General features: G+C 48.3%; 1 protein-coding gene across 8 annotated transcripts in view; it reads left to right on the top strand.

Annotated features, from left to right (window-relative positions):
- Ralgps1 (Ral GEF with PH domain and SH3 binding motif 1) overlaps positions 1–17,474 on the top strand; it is a 225,037-nt gene that overhangs the window by 176,691 nt on the left and 30,872 nt on the right. For all 8 annotated transcript variants that reach the window (XM_038336143.1, XM_038336145.1, XM_038336144.1 and 5 more), the window contains 3 exons: positions 9,259–9,396; positions 11,325–11,418; positions 15,255–15,322. In XM_038336143.1, coding sequence (XP_038192071.1) covers positions 9,259–9,396; positions 11,325–11,418; positions 15,255–15,322 — 300 coding nt within the window. The remainder of the gene's footprint in view (positions 1–9,258; positions 9,397–11,324; positions 11,419–15,254; positions 15,323–17,474) is intronic.

The raw sequence follows: 17,474 nt of genomic DNA, 5'->3' as shown, positions 1-17,474 counted from the left end.
CCCTCATAGCAAGCTCCACAATCCTCTGGCTCTTAAAGTCTTTCTGCCTCCTCTTCCACAGTGATCCCTGAACCTTAGATATAGGAGGTGTTGGGACTATGTTCTACAACTCTGGGTTTGATTGGTCATGGCTCTCTATAATGATCTCCATTTGTTGCAAAGAGAAGTTTCCTCGACGAAGGGTGAGAACTACACTTATCTGTGTGTATAAGGATAAATATTTAGAATGCAGTTAAGTATTATGCTGGTTTAGTAAAGTGGTGATTGTAGATTCTCCTCCAAGATCCTTGACTTCACTAGCCCTGGGGAAGTTGACTAGGTTTCCAGTACCAGGCATGATTTTCCTCCTGGTGAGCTGGTCTTAAGTCCAACTATAGAGCAGTTGGTTACCCCCAACATATGTGTCCACTACTGCACCCTAAGGGTTATCATGACATGCTGGTCATTGTTGTGGTTCATCAGTGTCATAAGCAACTGCTGGTTGCTTTCCTACTTGAGAAGCTTGTATGACACTTTCTGGTACCAGGAAAGCTAGTCCTCGGGGAGGAAGCTTTCAAGTCAGATCTAGCTCAGGTTTCTGTTAGATGGCCTATAACTGTGGGGAGCATTGTCTGCCCACCTCTTTCATCCTTCGGGGGGCCACTGTGGCTCCTTTTTATACTACCTCTGCCAGGTTTTGCCACAACAGATACACCATTTCTGAGAAAGGGCTGTGAGTACTTCTGGCTTCTTTTTGCTCCAGAACTGTTCAGACAGTGTCCAGTTTCCTCTTGAGGCTGTAAAACATGTTGGTATAATACTTCTCAACTATAGCAACTTTCTCAATGTCAATATTTTTCTCTTTTTTGGTTATTAAAAAGTTTATTATATCTTTTTGACACAATTTTGAGAAGACAGCTTTTTCTATTAAGCATTCATTTAATCTACTTTTAAAGTTTTTCCTTATTTTTGATTGTTTCGTACATATATGCAATGAAATATAATCATATCTACTCCATTTCCTGCCGTTGCTCCACCCCTTATTCCCCTCAACACAGCCCCTTCCAATATCACATCTTTTTTTTTTTTAATAATCCACTGACTCCATGTAGTGCTGCGCACATGTACGTGGCGTGGACCATCCCCTAGAGCATGGGAAACCTACCAGTGACTACATCCTCAATAAAGAGCAATTCGCCCTCCCCAGCAACTGCCCACTGCTTCTCAGGGTGGTGTGGAGCTTGGAGGGCACCATCCTGTCTGTGCTAGGATTTTAGCTGGCTTGATTGTGTGCAGGCAACTGCAGCCACTGTGAGTTCATGGACCATAGCTGCTTATGTCCAGAAGACAGCATGTCACGGAACTCTTCTCTGTCCTCTTCCGTGGTGTGCCTCGAACCTTTGCTGCAGGGTAGAGATGGGGGGGGGGGCTGATCTCGAAGTGTATTGTTTTCAGCTGTTTGACATTCTACATCTCTCCAGTGATGCCTGCCCACTGCAAAGAGGACCTTTTCTGATCACAACTGAAAGTAGCTCAGGCCCATGGTTAAAAACATGAATATTTAGAAAACACTTTTAAAAACAATTGCAACTATTTTAACTTCTACTTGGAATCATATCCCCCTCTCATCCCTAATTATATATCAGTCTTTTGAACTTTTATTTTCCCCTTCAATCATACGTATTAAAGACTCAACTGCTTCTTCTTTCTTCTTCTTCTTTCTTCTTCTTCTTCCTCCTCCTCCTCCTCCTCCTCCTCCTCCTTCTTCTTCTTCTTCTTCTTTTCTTCTTTTGACAAGATTTCTCTGTGTATCCCTGGCTGTCTGCCCTCATACTCACAGAGATCCGCCTGCCTCTGCCTCCCAAGTGCTGGAATTAAAGGAGTGAGCCACTACCATCAAGCTTTTGCTTTGTTTTCAAAATTAAACTTCACCTTTATTTATCACTTCTGATTTTAAAAATCCATGGGCCAACAAGACAGCTAAGTGAGGAAAGGCACTTGCCGCCAGGGCTGACCACCTCGCTCCATCTCCAGGCCCTGTGGTGGGAGGTGAGAGCCTGCTTTTGTTTTGTCTGTCTTTCTCTGGCATCCCCTTATATCTAAAGTGTGATGTCAGCATTCACAGCCGTATCTCCTTTCTTTCAGTCACATGTGGACAGTTTGTGATTTTCTTTCTTCTCTGAGAAATTTGATGAGTTTTTTTTTCTTCAGCATAGTTATTTTATAAAACTTGTCTTCCCCCGCAGGGCAGAGGAGGGAAGGGAATTGCTCCAGACCCCCAACCACATGGTTCTAATGTGGGAGGTGTGATTTCTCCCAAAGGACACTTGGGGCTGGGTACACCAACATGTCAGCTTCTTTTCTTTTGCCAATAAAGTTATTGGAGGACCAAGTGAGACAGTTTACACAGCAGTGTCCAGTGCAAAACAAGGCTAATAACAGTAAACAGATGTGCACCTCACCTTCTGACTGCCGTCTGCGCCCTGGCCCATCTGTGCTCCATGGCCCGCTGGGGGATTTCTGCTGACATTTTCTGCCTCCTCACACCTGTAGACCTGTAGGTCCCGAGTGAGGAGCCTGAGTCTGTGTCCTCCTTTCTCCTGGGGAAGTCTGGAGGGGTTTGAATCTCCTGGAACTCAGAGTTCTGTCCAGGCTACAGGATTTTGCCCACGTGCTTTTGCAGTCATGAGTCACAAAACAGAAAGACACTAATGAGACCATGTGCTCGACCGGAAACCATGGCGTCTCCCCACCTGACACGTGACTTCCAGTTCAGGCCCCTTGCTGAAGGCCTGGGAAACATTTTTCTTCCTGGCAGTCAGAAGCCACAGACTTCCCATAAGGCTTACTCTTTAAATGAAAATTTATTCTGAAGTTCCCGCTCTGCATGATGGATGTTAATTGGCAGGCATTAATTAATACAATCTTATCCAACTTCTCAGAGAGCCAGGGCTGCCCGCAGACAGTGGGTCTGCTTGGTGATGTCTTAACACACCAAACCAAACCAAACCACACAAAGTCTAATGAGCAGGCACGCTGTTGTTTCATTTGGAACTTACCAGGATGGTTATGGGGTGCAACCACACAAGTATAGCTCCGGTGCCAACTTCTCATTTCTGAGTTCTGAAAGTCATCTTTTCAGGCAGAGCAAAAAGAGCATGGAAAAAAGTCTTTCATCTCAGATTTTGAAAAAAGAGAACATAGAAAGCGGTAATATGGAAAAGTGGCGCCTTCTCCTGCCGGGCAGGTTTCTTTTCCCCTCGACACAGCAGAATTTTCCATATTGAAAAGATAGCCATGTGAGAAAAACCAAAACCAGCCTCGGGCTGGAAGTGAGACAAGGCAGGGATGAGAGAACAAGGGGGCAGTGAGTTGTCCCTGGGCTTTGGGGAGCCGGGCCAGCTGTGGGCCCTGGCTTAGCTGGGCTCCCAGCCCCCAGCTTGCAGAAGGCTCTGCACACCACTAAGCCCAGTGCTCTGGGGAAACATCTCCTTCGTCAGCGGTACACAGGTGGCATGGTACAAAGGTGGCACAGGGCAGAAATGAGGTCTAGGGAACCATTTGCCTCAACAGAGGTCTGGTTTATGAGTGGACATGGTAGTGGAATAATGCTGGCTGGCCACGGTGCCCTCAGGTGATGGGCTACAGTTGCATTCCTTACGCCCCCAGCTTAAACTGGGACCCTCTTCCTTTTGCCAGTCCATGCCTCCCAGTCCCTACCCTAACACTGCTATCAAGGTAGGCCTGAATTCCCACCCTGATCTACTCTCAAGCTGTGGGAACTTGGTTCACTTCTTTTTCCTCCTAAGCCTCAGTTTTCTTACATGTACAGTGTGGGCAATGAGAGCCCCTGTCCTGAGGAGTTGCGAAGGGCCCTGAGACCAGCAGCCCTCCTCCCTGCATGATAGACAGTGGCTATTACTATCACTCGAGCTCCCCCTCCCTGTGTCAGTGCCTCACAGTCTAGCCCAGTCCCTTGGCACCACTCATCCCCACAGCAGCCAAGCCAATGGCTGGTCCAATTACTGTCTGTGGTGGTGGGCCAACAGCAGTGTCATCTGCTGCAGTCACTGTCTAAATAAGAACAGCAGCGGTACTATCCCAATCCAGATGGACTCCCAGCACTGGTCCAGCTGCAGGGTGGTCCCATGCGGCTGGTGTCTGGGTGCCTACCATCCATGGTTATGGCAGTTGCAGCCAGACCATCCCACTGCTACTCCTATTGGGACTATGTGGTAGAGTTGGCAGGGCCCGCAAGTCTGGGTGGGCCACTGACGTGCAGACCAGAGATGTGTGCCCAGGCAAGCCTGATATGGGCAATAGAAGGGAGTAACCACAGTCTGGAGACTGTTAATCCCAAAGTAGAAATAAAGAGGAGAGAGCCATAGTGCGAGTGCCCCCTCCCCTGGTTCAGCTGTTAATGTGTCCCCGTCCTGCGTCATTGGCTTCCAGGTACTGCAGGCTGCTGGCTGCAGTGACACAAAAACACGGCAGTCGGATAGAGCTGTATGTGAACCCTGCCTTGGTCACTTTCCCACTGTGTGACCTCAGGAAAGCAATGTGGCCTCTTCAGACTTCTGTTCCTTTGTCTATAGGAGAGGGAACAGTGTCCTCACACAGCAGCAAGCTGGCCATACCTCTGAGTTCAGGACCAGGGATGCAGTAAGTGCTTAATAAACATGCGCCATTTTGTTTTTTCCTTCCTTTTTTTCTTTTCTTTCTTCTTCTTCTTCTTTTTTTTTTTTTTTTTTTTTTTTTTTTGACAGGGTCCCATGAAACTCAGGCTGCTCTTACCTCACACTCACTAAGTAGCTAAGCATACCTGATCCTTGTGGCTCCACCTTCAGAGTGACGGGATTATAGGTGTGTGCCACCATGTCCACCTCATGTGGTATCAGGGATCAAACTGAGAGTTAATGCATTCTAGGCAAGCACTCTGCCACCTGACCTGCAGCCCCAGCCACCCCTGTCCCCCATGATCTTCTCTTGAGTTGATGTCTTTCCTCAGCTACAAAGCGAGGCTATGGGCTGGGTCCCATAGACACACCTCCATTCTCACAGTCACCAAGCAGCTACATGTGTTCTGCTCTGGGGACCCACTCCAGGAGCAGGGAGACCGGCTCCCAGGCCTTGAGGTCTGATAGAGTCAAGGGACACAAACAAGCATTTGGTTTATGTTTTAGGTACAGAAATATCTCTCATGATTGGCTAATACAACATAGAAAGAACTTCCCTGGACTCATGCCCTGTTTACAGAAATGCACCACTTCTGCAGCCGTGTTTGAGGGAGTGCAAGATTGTCATGTATCACTGTTGGTTGTATCTTGGCTTCACAAGATTCAGGTCTCCCCATTTACTCTTCCTGTCCTCAGCATCATGACCTTAGTCTAAATACTCAGGGCCTGAGGTGCAGGCAGGTGCTAGGGTCTGGGTGTTTTTGCAGAAGGGACTCAGGGACGGGCTGCCTTATACCTAATGAGCCCCCACCCCTTCCCCTTCCCAGGGTATGCCGAACTAACTCCTCTGACCTTGGTTTGTGGAGTACTACTCAGGAATGAGGCTCAGGGTCACACTGTCCTTTTGGTGCAACACAAGGAAATCTCCAAGTAGAGCTTTGTCTGAGCAAGGGCCACTCTGTGCTTTGGAGGCCAGCAAAATGATCATGGGAGCTGCATCCAGGCAGAGCTGGTGGGGATCCAGTATACAGCGGGGAGACCCTGTGTAGCCGTCATCTCTTCAGTCTCCTTCTCTCAGAAGGGACGGTCAAGGAAGGACCGGTGCTCCACAGTAGACCCTAGGAAACCTCAATATCGTTCTCCCCACCCCACCCCCACCTCCGCTCTATAGTCCCTCTGTTTCTGGGCTAAGCTGCTACCCAGCCTCTGAGTCAGCCAAGCTGGAGCCTGCACACAGCATCTGGAACCACCTCACCCCATGGCCCACATCCCTCCACCCCCACACAGCACTGGGGGGATGCTTTTTGTTGTGGTTGCAGCCATAATGGGATTTTCAGGATTGCCATTATGGAATCCTCAGGGAGGTAACTGAGTTAGATTTTTTGAAAAAGAGGAGGAAAAGCAAAGTTCAAGAGAAAGAATAAATCTGTGAATTCAAACCCTCTACACTTAGGATGTCTATTCAAGGAAAATGATTCTTAATTATTAAAATCTGGAAAACAGGAGGGAAGGAAACAGACATGGCTCCTGTGAGGAGCGACAGCAGATGCTTCTGTGATTTAATGGTTTCCCGGAACAATGTGAAGCTATTTTAAAAGCAGACGAATGACTCATGGTACCCAGTACTCAAGGTCCTCTGTGGTGGCAGGAAACTTGGAAGGAAGGAAGGCAGGAGGAGGAACCCTAGGTTCCATTCCCATCTCCATCATTTACCAGCTGTGTGACCTTAGACTGATTTCACATCCTCTCTGAGCTTCCTTTTCCTCCCTTACAGAGTGGGCGTTTGGAAGGATAAAAAAGAAAATGAGCATGTGCCTGGCATGGTGGCACACACCTTTAATCCCAGCACTCAGGAGTCAGAGGCAGGCAGATCTTTGTGAGTTCAAGGCCAGCCTGGTGTACAGAGCAAGTTCCCGGACAACCAGGGCGGCACAGTGAAACCCTGTCTAAAAAACAAACAAAAGAAAAACAAAAGAAAAAAGAAGGAGAAAAGGACATGAACATGTGAGGCTTAGCCCAGTGTTTGTCCGTCCGCACAGAACTCAGACGTGAGTGCCAGACCAAGTCTGTGTTAGTGACAGTACTGAGTCTGTTCATACAGACTCCCAAGGCTACAAGTTTTCCTCTGACGGACACTTTGACCAGAACCATACTTTGGAAATACAGTGTTCTCGTTGTTGTTTTTTTCAAACAGATCGCTTTACAACACAATTATATAATATATAAAAATATATACAGTGCATGTAAAATATAAGTATATAGTACTATATTTGTCATTTGTAATACTTGACATTGGTCAGGATTTAGTGCAAAAACATTTTGATACAGTTACCTTGAATTTTATAAAGCTAACGTCATTTTTGATTATGAAGGTCCCTTTAGGATTTACTACATTTAAAGTCATTAAATGTAGAAATCTTACATTTTTTTCAAATATTGATTTTGTTATTTTAAATTAGATATATGTGTGCGCATGTTGGGGCATGTGCATGTGTGGAGGCATCCACAGAAACCAGAGGTGTTGAATCCCCTGGAGTTACAGGCAGTCGTGACCTACCTGTCATAGGTGCTGGAAGCCAAACTTGGATCCTCTGCAAGAGCAGTGCACACTCTTATCCATCTCCAGCCCCAGAAATGTTGAAAGCAAGGGGAGAGCCTTGAAATACTGGGTTATGGGCATGGAGGACATCAGATACGTGCCTGGAGGTGACCAACTCAAGTGGAAGGCTTTGGCAAGCACTGTATTTCGTACAAGTACTGTTTATGTTAAAGCTATGCAGACAGATTTTTTTTAACTTTAGATCTATTTTTAACCTAGAATTTTCTTGTGTGTGTGCACTTCCAGCGGTTGAAATTTTTTTCTGTACTTCACTCCTACATGGAGCACAGTAAAGTCAAAGAATGCGGGTAACGTGGCATTGAGTTTTTGGAACTCACTGGCCTTTCCTTACACCGTGTAAATCAATGTCTGTCTGTGTTCTGTACCTAAAAAGAACTGTATTTTTAGTTATGAAATAAAAACCTCACAGAGACTATGGAAATGGCTTCGTGAGTGAAGTGCTTGCCTGGGAAAAGCATGAGGGCCTGAGTCTGGAACCTTGAGCACCCATGTGAACAACAGAACCCAACCAAACCTGGTGTGGCAGCCAAAATGGGAAGCTCCAGATTCAATGCAAGGCCTGTCTCAAATCATTGGGTATAGAGGGACAGAGGACACCCTGACGTCACACTGTGGCCACCACATGCATGCTCATGGGAAAACACATCCTCCACATATGCATATGCACAGTAAACCTAAGCTTACTGGGTTTGTTATGGCGTTATCTACGCACGCCTGGATATATACATCTTTATATGTATGCACATGCGCATTCATACAAACAGAAGAGGCAAGCCAAGGCTTCTAGTTATGGTTGTAGCACCCCCAGATGACTGTAGCTGTTTTTTGAGACAGGGTTTCTCTGTAGCATTTTTAAAATTCACTCTTTATCCCTGGTAGTTTCTTGTTTTATGTGTTTAAAGGTGGTTTTGTTTCATGCATAGAAATTTGGAGTCACTGAGTCTTCTCCATCAAGTATGTTCCCATCCATGTCAGTTGTTTCTCTTTGCCGTGATCATTTTTTTCTGTCTCCAGTTCTGCTTTGCATTGCCACTCCTGCCTAGTCCCTCGTGTACGTGGGTATGGTATTATCTGTCAGTGCTCCTGGGGTACTCCTGGAAGGACACGCCATCTAGTTTTCTTTCATGTTTCCAGATAATCAGCTGACTCTGTGTCAAGTCAGCTGAGAATTGTGGAGGGGCTCAGCCCACAGAGCCAGCCCCTGCTTTCCACCTTTTACTCAGGTGGGTTGTCTTGGACCCTACCCCCAGCTTATCACTAGCCCACTGGAGTCCTGTTCTTGCACATCTTATTTCCTGTTAATATCTCAGAAGACATCTCTGTCTACCATTGGTTTTTTGTTTTTGTACAGAGAAATATCTCTTTTTTTTTTTTTTTTTTTTGGTTTTTTCGAGACAGGGTTTCCCTGTAGTTTCTAGAGCCTGTCCTGGAGCTAGCTCTTGTAGACCAGGCTGGCCTCGAACTCAGAGATCCGCCTGCCTCTGCCTCCCGAGTGCTGGGATTAAAGGCGTGCGCCATTACCGCCCAGCCCGAAATATCTCATTCTTAACTTCTTTCCCTCCACTAATTCATAATTGTATGTATGTGTGCATGTGTGTGCGAGAAGTTAGACAAATATCTAAATAAGTGAAAACCACAAAAGTTGTTCTCCTGGGCATGGCAGCATAGAGTTAGGTATTAATGACAAAGAGGCATAGGCACCTGTTGTTTTCCATTTGGATTATAGGTACAAAACCTTGTTGTTGACAGCTATGAAAATTAGACATGCTACAATCTGCCAGCATCCATTTTGGTTGTTGCTCAAATGTTTAACATATAGTTGAGCATGAAAAATGAGTTAATCAGAATTAGAATTCAAGTCCAACTAGTATGTTCAGTCTCCACAAGTTGCTCTTTCTAACTTCTTGCGGGGGGGGGGGGACTGTTAAACCCCCAGGGTTTGTGATGCACCCTACCATAATGCAGTGTCTCCTTTAATCCTAGGAATCTACCTTCTGGATCTGATCTACATTGATTCTGCATACCCTGCCTCTGGCAGCATCATGGAAAACGAACAAAGATCCAACCAGATGAACAACATCCTCCGGATCATTGCTGACTTGCAGGTGTCTTGCAGCTATGGTTAGTGTCTCACCACTAGGACTGTGAGAGCTTGCCTTGTTGATCTGGATCCGGCACTTTAGCCACAAGAAAGCTCCAGAAGTCGGGTTAGCCCCACAGAGCTCCCTGTGGTACTGTCTTGAGCTTTAGACATGCATGGGCTTGGCCTTTTATGCATCTCCACAGATTCTGCAAATTAGATATCTCTGTCATTTCCTTACACAGGGAGCTGTTTACACATTCAGTGAGAGGCATAGCCCAGGTGTGGCTGGTTCTGGGTCATTTATCCTTGAAAAGCCTGGTAGGAAGCTCCCAGATAACTCTTCTTCAAGCAAATTTGGGACCATATTCCTTCCGTTTGTGGCCCTTCCATCTGAGTCCTCCCATAGGCTCTGCACTAGGGTAGCAGAGAGAAGAAAGAAGCTGCCAAGGGTAGTTTGTTAACCAGTCTTACAAAGGGAGGCCAGGCCATGTTATCTAACTGTGGGCCTGAATGGAATGGGGCAGTGATTTGGAAAGCAACTGGCCAGGCTCCAAATGCAAAGGTTGAGCCTGATGCCTGATCAGGAGTAGTACACAGGCTTAGTGGAGACTTCCTGTCCCTGAGAAGTTAGAATGCCGAATGGCTCATCTACCTGGACACGGATTTCATATAAGACCAGAACTTGGTGTGGAGCCTAAATGTGAATCAGGTGCCCCAGTCGTTTGTGGAAAGGAACAGTGATCCAGGCAGGGAGTCAGCAGTGATCGGGAGAATGGAGAGCAGAGCTGTAAACTGGCCTCTGCTGCCAGTTTTCACATCAGGATAAAGGAATAAAAGCCTGGGTGCCCAGAGGGGTGTGAGAAAAGCCAGCCCTACCTGTCGTGCACAGGGTGGGAGACAGCTGACCACCTCTGCTTGGGAGGACCACAGGAAAGCCACAGGCCGTGTCTTCGCAGGGCACGATAGGGTCTGCAGTGTGGGACAGCTCTCCTCTGGGGCCTGCGTGTCCTAGAGCCTTCAGACACCCCACCAGCATTGCCTGCTGACAAGCAGAGCAGCTGCACACTCAGACCTCAGAGTACACACCAGGGAGCAAGTCTCAGGCTGTATCCTGAAAAGTCACTTCCTCCTCTCCATTGCTCGTGTGGCAGTAGGGCCACACACGGCTCCTGGCCCTCAGCAGGTGCCAGGTTCCAGGACCCAGAGAAGGTGTATTCTTGTCACTGTATTCTAGATTTGTGCCAGCTGCCTCCAGCTTGGAGAGCAGATGTCATTGTCCTCATTCAGATATGATGACACCACCGATGACTTAGAGAAGCGGAAATGACCTTCAGAGCCTCAAGACTCGGAGCCTGAAGGCCATGGCCCCTGCTGCTCTTCAAGACGTTTCCCTTTCCCCAGCCTCTCTTCTTTCATGACTGCCCCCTTGAGTGCAGTGACAGTGCAGGTCTGAGGAGAGTGACAGAGGTGACAGTGTGGCTCAGGCCTCAGAGTCTGCTGTGGAACCTGGCCTGGCCACCTCTTGGTGACATGACTTTTGCATATTGCTGCTGTCTCTCCATCATATGATGGACCAGCCCTTTTCCTACACAAGACAGATGTCTGCTGTCCATCACCTAGTGCAGAGAGCGCGCCATCTGGGTTGGACTTGTGCACTGGCTAGGGTGGCCATGCATTCGCGGCACACAGGAGCCGGTGCACCACCATCACTGGAAATGTGCCGGAGGCACAAACGTGATCCTGCTCTGTTCTGGGGTCCAGGGCTCCAGCTTACCCCAGCCTTAGCTTCTCTCCCTCAGCCAAATGCTCGAGGTCACTTTCCATAGGGCAGAACCCAAACCTGACCAGTCCTCCAGGACCTGCCCCAAGGACAGTGAAGCAGCCTCAAGAAGCCAGGTGTGTCCGTGTCGGCATTCTCTGGGCTGGGGAAGAGTCAAGTCTCTGAGTTTTGTGCCCACTTCCACAGATCACCTCACCACCCTACCACATGTGCAGAAGTACCTGAAGTCTGTACGCTACATTGAGGAGCTCCAGAAGTTTGTGGAGGATGATAACTACAAGTAAGTCGCTGTCTCCCTAGCCAGGCCCACTTGCCACTGCTGTCCTTAGCACCCAGGTGCCTAAGGAGTAAGGAGTGACCTGCAGGGCTTCCATGCCCCACCAGAACAGCCCTCAATACCTGCTTTTGCCCCAGCCCCTCAGGCCACACAATCCAGGGAGATGGTGTGCTCACCTTCCCATGTGGCCTGGGAAACACCTGTGAACTCCAGCCGTGCGCGGGGCAAGGCTGACACTTGAGCTCTCACAGGGACTCTTGGCACTGGATAGAAGGTCAGCTGGCCGTATTCTCAACAGTGTTCTCCAAGGTCCTGTTTCACGATGGATGAAACAGCCAGTCTCTGGGTCTCTCAACTCTGCAGGGCTTTCCATTTGGCTCTAGCCAAGGGCCCCAGGCACAATCTCTGTGCCTCTGTGAACAGATGTATTTCTCAGAAAGGCCCCAAAGGCCTTTCAGCTCATCTTCCATTTGCCCTGCTCCGGTTTGCAGTTCTTCCTTCCATGGTGGCCCCTGGGTGTGCATGCTCGGTATCTGAAGGTGGAAGAGGCCTTTATTCTTCGGTCAACTCTGGCTGCCCATTTGAGCCAAACATACTCTCTTCTCAGTGCTTTCTCTTATAACCTGGCATCAAGGAAAGTCTTAGCCATCTTGTGATTGGTCATTCGTCACCCGAGTGTCACCCTCACAAAACTTCTTTGAGGTCTCATCTCACGGACTGCTTCTGTACACTGTTTCTCTGACCCTGCTTTCTAGTGTTGTCTAATCCCTTGCAGTGTTATGTCTGAAAGCCTGCTCTTGCATCCTCTTGGTCTGTGACAACGATCCAGAGCAGTTGTTGGGACACCCCACCTGTCCAGTGCAGCAGCAGTGGTCCAGAGCTCTGACTGTGACTCGGTTCACAGGGTGGGGCCTGGAGATGGGCCTGCTGCCGCCCTCCACTTGAGGCTCTCATCGTCCTCGCTGTTGCTCTCCCATCATTCATCACAGGGAAGAAGGGTGCAAAGGTGTGATCTAGCGCAGAGTAATGGGAGGCACAGAAGAGGGCCAGAGGTCACCACTACAGCATCTATTACAAAGGGGTTCATTTTATTTACAAAGTGCTTGCTGTTCCTGAAGAGTGGCCCGGAGTGTGAAACTATTCCCACTTAAGTTCTGGTATAATGTTTTCCATTCATGTACCAGTCTTGCCATTAAAGAGACAGTAGTTTTTCATTAACACTAATATGCTTTAAGGAGAAAAATGGCCTATAAATACTTGTGAACATGAGACAATCCTTGGACAAGTTGCAGATTATGAGTAATTACTCCTTCCATTCTGAAGTAGAGCACTGCCCCCGCCCCCAGCCCTCCATGCTAAATAACAGTCAGCCCGGGGCTCCGAAAGGCTCTTTGTTGAGCCAAACTGGGCAAGCCCAGGGAGGAGGACTGCCTTCCTGCCCAGACCCCCAACCATGGAGGGCCCACCCACAGAGGAGGGTTGCCTTCCTGCACAATCCCCCAACCATGGAGGGCCCTCTTTCCAAGGATATCCTGTTTCTGAACAAGATATGGTGGGCAGGGCCTGTGGTTCTGCTGGAGTGCTGAGTCCTGTGGCCAGCTCACACCTAGAGGTGGCTCCTCACTGCCAAGGATGCAAGAACTTAGGACATTGGTGACCTCGTACTTCTAATACCTTGTCATCATCTGCATTGAGATAGATATTCTACCAAGCGGCCCAAACAGTGTTTTCTTTCTCATCTGTTAGTCTGTTATCAGTTTAAGAAAAATGACCCAAGTTCTTACCATTTAGGAAACATGGCCACTAGCATGAAGTAAGCAGGATTTTGAACACTTGGCTATGCATGTAAACTTTATTTACATATAGAAAGGGGTGGGTAGATGAATGGATGTAAGAATTTACTCAGATTGGATCCTACTATCCTTGCTATTTGATTAAAAATCTTCAATTTCTTTTAATTCAACCAGATAAAAAGGAAACAGAAATAAAAGGTAAGGAATGATCACTCTTTAAGTTAATGTTTATTCACTATAATAATACAATGTATTATTTCCTGGGTCTCCCAGATGGCTCAGTGGTTCATGGTCTTGCTTACTCCCCCAGCAGGGGAGTTCAGTTCCTAGCACTCACATCTGTCAGCTCAGAACTGCCTGTAACTCCAGCTGCAGAAGATTCAGCACTCTCTCCTGGCCTCCATGGGCACCTGCACACACATACATATTACCACACAGAGACTCATACATACACATAATTAAAAGTTAGATTAAAAATATATTTCTTAAGCATCTTATATAAGACTCATGAATGAGACATGATATCTATGAAGAGGCCTGAGTCTTGGTGTTTCCTATGACCAGGTCATTACTGTGACTGTTGGTTGCCTCAGGTTATAAAGAGGACACTGCTGGTCCTGTCCCAACCTGGGCTGCACTTGCAGGATTTTGTTAGTTGTGCTATACGTGGACCCCACACTCCAAGTGCATACTACGAAAACCATGCTCAGGAATTATAATTCCTGCTGTTTTGTGTTTTTAATGGAATTTGGTTCTTGTGACCTGTTGCTCCTCATCGCCTGGGACTTTATTTTAAATCAGTCCCTTACTTAGCAGGGTTCATTGAGAGCTGGGGCCTCCCTTCTTTTGGAGAGCTGGTTAATCTGAGCTTGGCCTCCTGGGTCCCCCTCTGCTTTTCCTGATGCTGGGTACTGCTGCTGACAGTCTCAAACCTGCCTGGGTTTTTTTTTTTCTTCCCCCTTACTTTGCCTGATGGATTAAGAAGTCCATGAAATTCAGAAGCTCAGCAATAGAAATCCTCAGAGGAGCATGCTTCCTGACCTCCAGGTCCCTTGGGGTGCCTTCCCGGCTGCAGGCCAGCCCCCATTGGTTATGCCTTCAACTGCTTCCACATCCGTTCTTGGCTTCCACCTGCCAGGGCTCCTGTGTTGGATGTTCTCTGCCCTCCTCCTCCTTGAGCTGCTTCCCAGCAGCTGTGATGGGCATCTCAGTCACCAGCAGTCCCCAGGCAATCTGCTTGGAGGGAGGCGTGCATCCAGCCCTGTCTGTTTTCATCTTTGATGTGTTCCACTGTCCTGAGTCTCCCATCTCATTTAATTCCTTTGTCTCATCACCTTGATGTTCAGGTTTTGTTGAACTCAGCTCATGTTCTTACAAGTCATTCCTCTGCTCAAGGGCTACCTCCTGGGTTGACCTTGGGGTCACTCTCTCCTTTCCAGTTCCCTTCCGTGAGGTGACAAGGTTTGTGGTGTTGCTGGACCATGGTCTCGCTACCATTTGAGAAACTCTTCCCTGGATGTTCCTCAGAAAGACATCTGACTCTCCTTCCACATATGCAGAGGGGCTGGTTCCTCTTCTTCTGCCTAGGAGGTCCAGGATCACCTAACTTTCCCTTTCCCCCAAGAAAGCAAGAGCTTCTCTTCATCTCCCAGGGCTAAAGGAAAGCTCTCAGGTAGACAGTCTGGTCCTACGGAACCTGTATCCCATCATAGTATCCCTGCCTGCACTCACTAGTGTCATGAGTTTGGCTGTAGAAGCTGCACAGCCTCTTTCTCCTCTTTTTCTCAGGCTCTAAAATGTGCTTCCATTACAGAGTTGTGGGTAAACAAGCAGGGACCAGTCATTCATTTCACCTTGTCATCCTTAACCGTCATACTGGACCCAGAAACCCTGGAGAGGCGTTAGATGGAAGGGTTGTAACCTGAATGAGATCTCACAGTATTCCTGTATTCTGTGACCCGTGTACTCTTTAACAAAGCCTTCATTCCCTCCCCCATCCCATGATAGGCCTGGGCTCCTCTGACCTGTGAAAATCTTTGGTTTCAGGCTGTCACTCAGAATCGAACCAGGAAGCAGCTCTCCAAGACTAGTCTCTTCCAAGGAAGATCTTGCAGGTATTGTAGTTACCTCGAATAGTACAAAACCACGTACAACCCAGACATGGCTGCCAAAATAGGCCCTGTGTGGAGCACAAGAACACAGTTGAGTTCAGTGCTTGGCAGGCTCAGCTGTCCCTGCTTCTAGCCCCTCCACCATCTGCCAGAATCCTGATAATGTGGACCTCAAGAGATCAGGTCCTCAACTTAGAAGCATGCACTAAGTACAGAACTCTGTCATCTTCCCCTGTACCACCTACACCCTTGACCACCAACCTGCCCCCCAAAGGGGGCACCCAAGATGTGTCAGACTCATTAGATTTATCACCTCTGAGGTAAGCACACACTGTGTTACCAGCAGTGGGATCCTAGGATCTGCTGCCAGAGCTAGGCTCTAGCTTTGTCTCTCCATCTTCCTCCTCCGTAACCTTATCTACAGGATGGAGTGAAGATTCATATTGCCCTTGTAGGATCGTCGTGATGCCTGAGTGACCCCAGGCCTGTCTCACGCTCTGCCCACACCTGTCAGAGTATGCTTGGTGTTAGCTGCCTTGTTGTTACTGTCATTGGCTGTGGCCCTTCTGTCCAGCCAGCTCTCAGAGATGGAGGCTAAGCAGCACTGTTGTCTGGAGGAGGCTAGAGAGGCCTCCAGCAGCACATCATCCTGGTTATAGCCCTCTGTCACCCTTCTGTCACCACAGCCTGGCTTCTGAGCTTCTGCACTGTAGCCAAATAGCTTTATCAGTCTGGGCTGTGCTTTCCCTGTATGTAAAATGGAGATAATGAAGCCACTATCCCAACAAGGAGTCACTGAGATCAGGTGCCCAGCATAGTCTGCATCTGTCACTCTGCAGTGAGTGTTTAGGAAGTGGGTGGGAAACTACTGCCTGGTGTCACTCCATCCCCCTCCTTGGGCTGCTCAAGTCAGCCTCTCCATACTCCCAGCTGGGATGTGTATTGGTCAGACTAGACCCACAGAACTCTCAGGAAACAATATGGCAGCTTCCTTTCTAGTTGCACCCTGAAGTGTCTCTGTCCCATCTCTGCAATACGCTCCTTGCTCCTTATCTGTGCCAGCCTCTGCTGTCTCTGGGTGGTAAGTTAGACTCGTCCTTGCACCTCTGAGCTTCCCTGATCATGAGCCTTGGAAGATGCTGCTGTGTGGCCCTTGGAACTATGGGGACTGCTAAGTTAGTGCTGTTTACAGTTTATTTCTCACGGCATCTCCCGGGACCCTGTTTTAAGTGCCTCCTGCTGTCTCCTCAGAAACTTACTGTCTTTCCCTGTCAGATAGCCCTTGTCAGGAGTGGTCCAGAGAGCTATGATGCTGGGCAAGTTTCTCCTTTCCAATCTGTCCTTGTTCTAGAACTCTCCCCAAGCAAACTGCTCTCTGAGATGCTCAGCCCTGCCCACTCCACCTGTAAAATGGGTGCGGTACACATGTCACTCACAGGACTGCTACAAACATGCAGGATCTGGCCCAGAGCTTTCTCATCACGGACAACTTTGCCATGATACCTCGGTTGTCAGTGTGATTCCATCACTGAACTAGGCTTTAGATAACTGCAGGCTTTAGCTAAATGACCCTGCCCAAGACCCCAATCAGGCCTGGTTTCATGGTGGTGGTGGTGATGGGCAGCAAGCTCTGGACCCCCAACTGACCCACCTTGTTTCTCTGTAGTGTGACATACTGCATTCATGAGTTTGCTTCTTGCCTGGCCTCTCCCAGGAGTTTGCAGGTCCTACATCACACCCTTGTGTAGCAGGTAGCCAGCGTGGCCTCACCTGCAGTCCTCTCTGAACGCATTTGCCCTGTGCCTGTCTTCTCCAGCTGAGTAAAAGCCCCTCAGAGAGACAAGTCTGGTGTGGGATTCCTAGAGCCTGGCCTACAGATCTCCAGGTGAATCCGCTGCCTTCCATTCAGCCTTAGCCCTAGAGTTCCTTTTTGGACTCTATGGGTACCTTGGGCATCTCCAGTGTGGGCTGGCTGCTGACTCTGCAGAACCTTCCAGAGAAGTGCTGAGACCAGCAGCTCCTGCACCAACCTTCCAAATCCCTGGCTTCAGCCCCAAAGCAGGATGTCAGGGTTCATGTCGATCACCAGAGAGCCAGTGGCATTCTAGAAAGTTCATAGCCATTCAGAGGCTCAGGTTTCCCCTCCTTGAAGCCT

Source organism: Arvicola amphibius, chromosome 7 (genome assembly GCF_903992535.2).
Source record: "Arvicola amphibius chromosome 7, mArvAmp1.2, whole genome shotgun sequence".
Classification (NCBI taxonomy): Eukaryota; Metazoa; Chordata; class Mammalia; order Rodentia; family Cricetidae; genus Arvicola; species Arvicola amphibius.
Note: the sequence above shows the minus strand (reverse complement) of the source record. Positions and strands in the feature narration are given on the sequence as shown.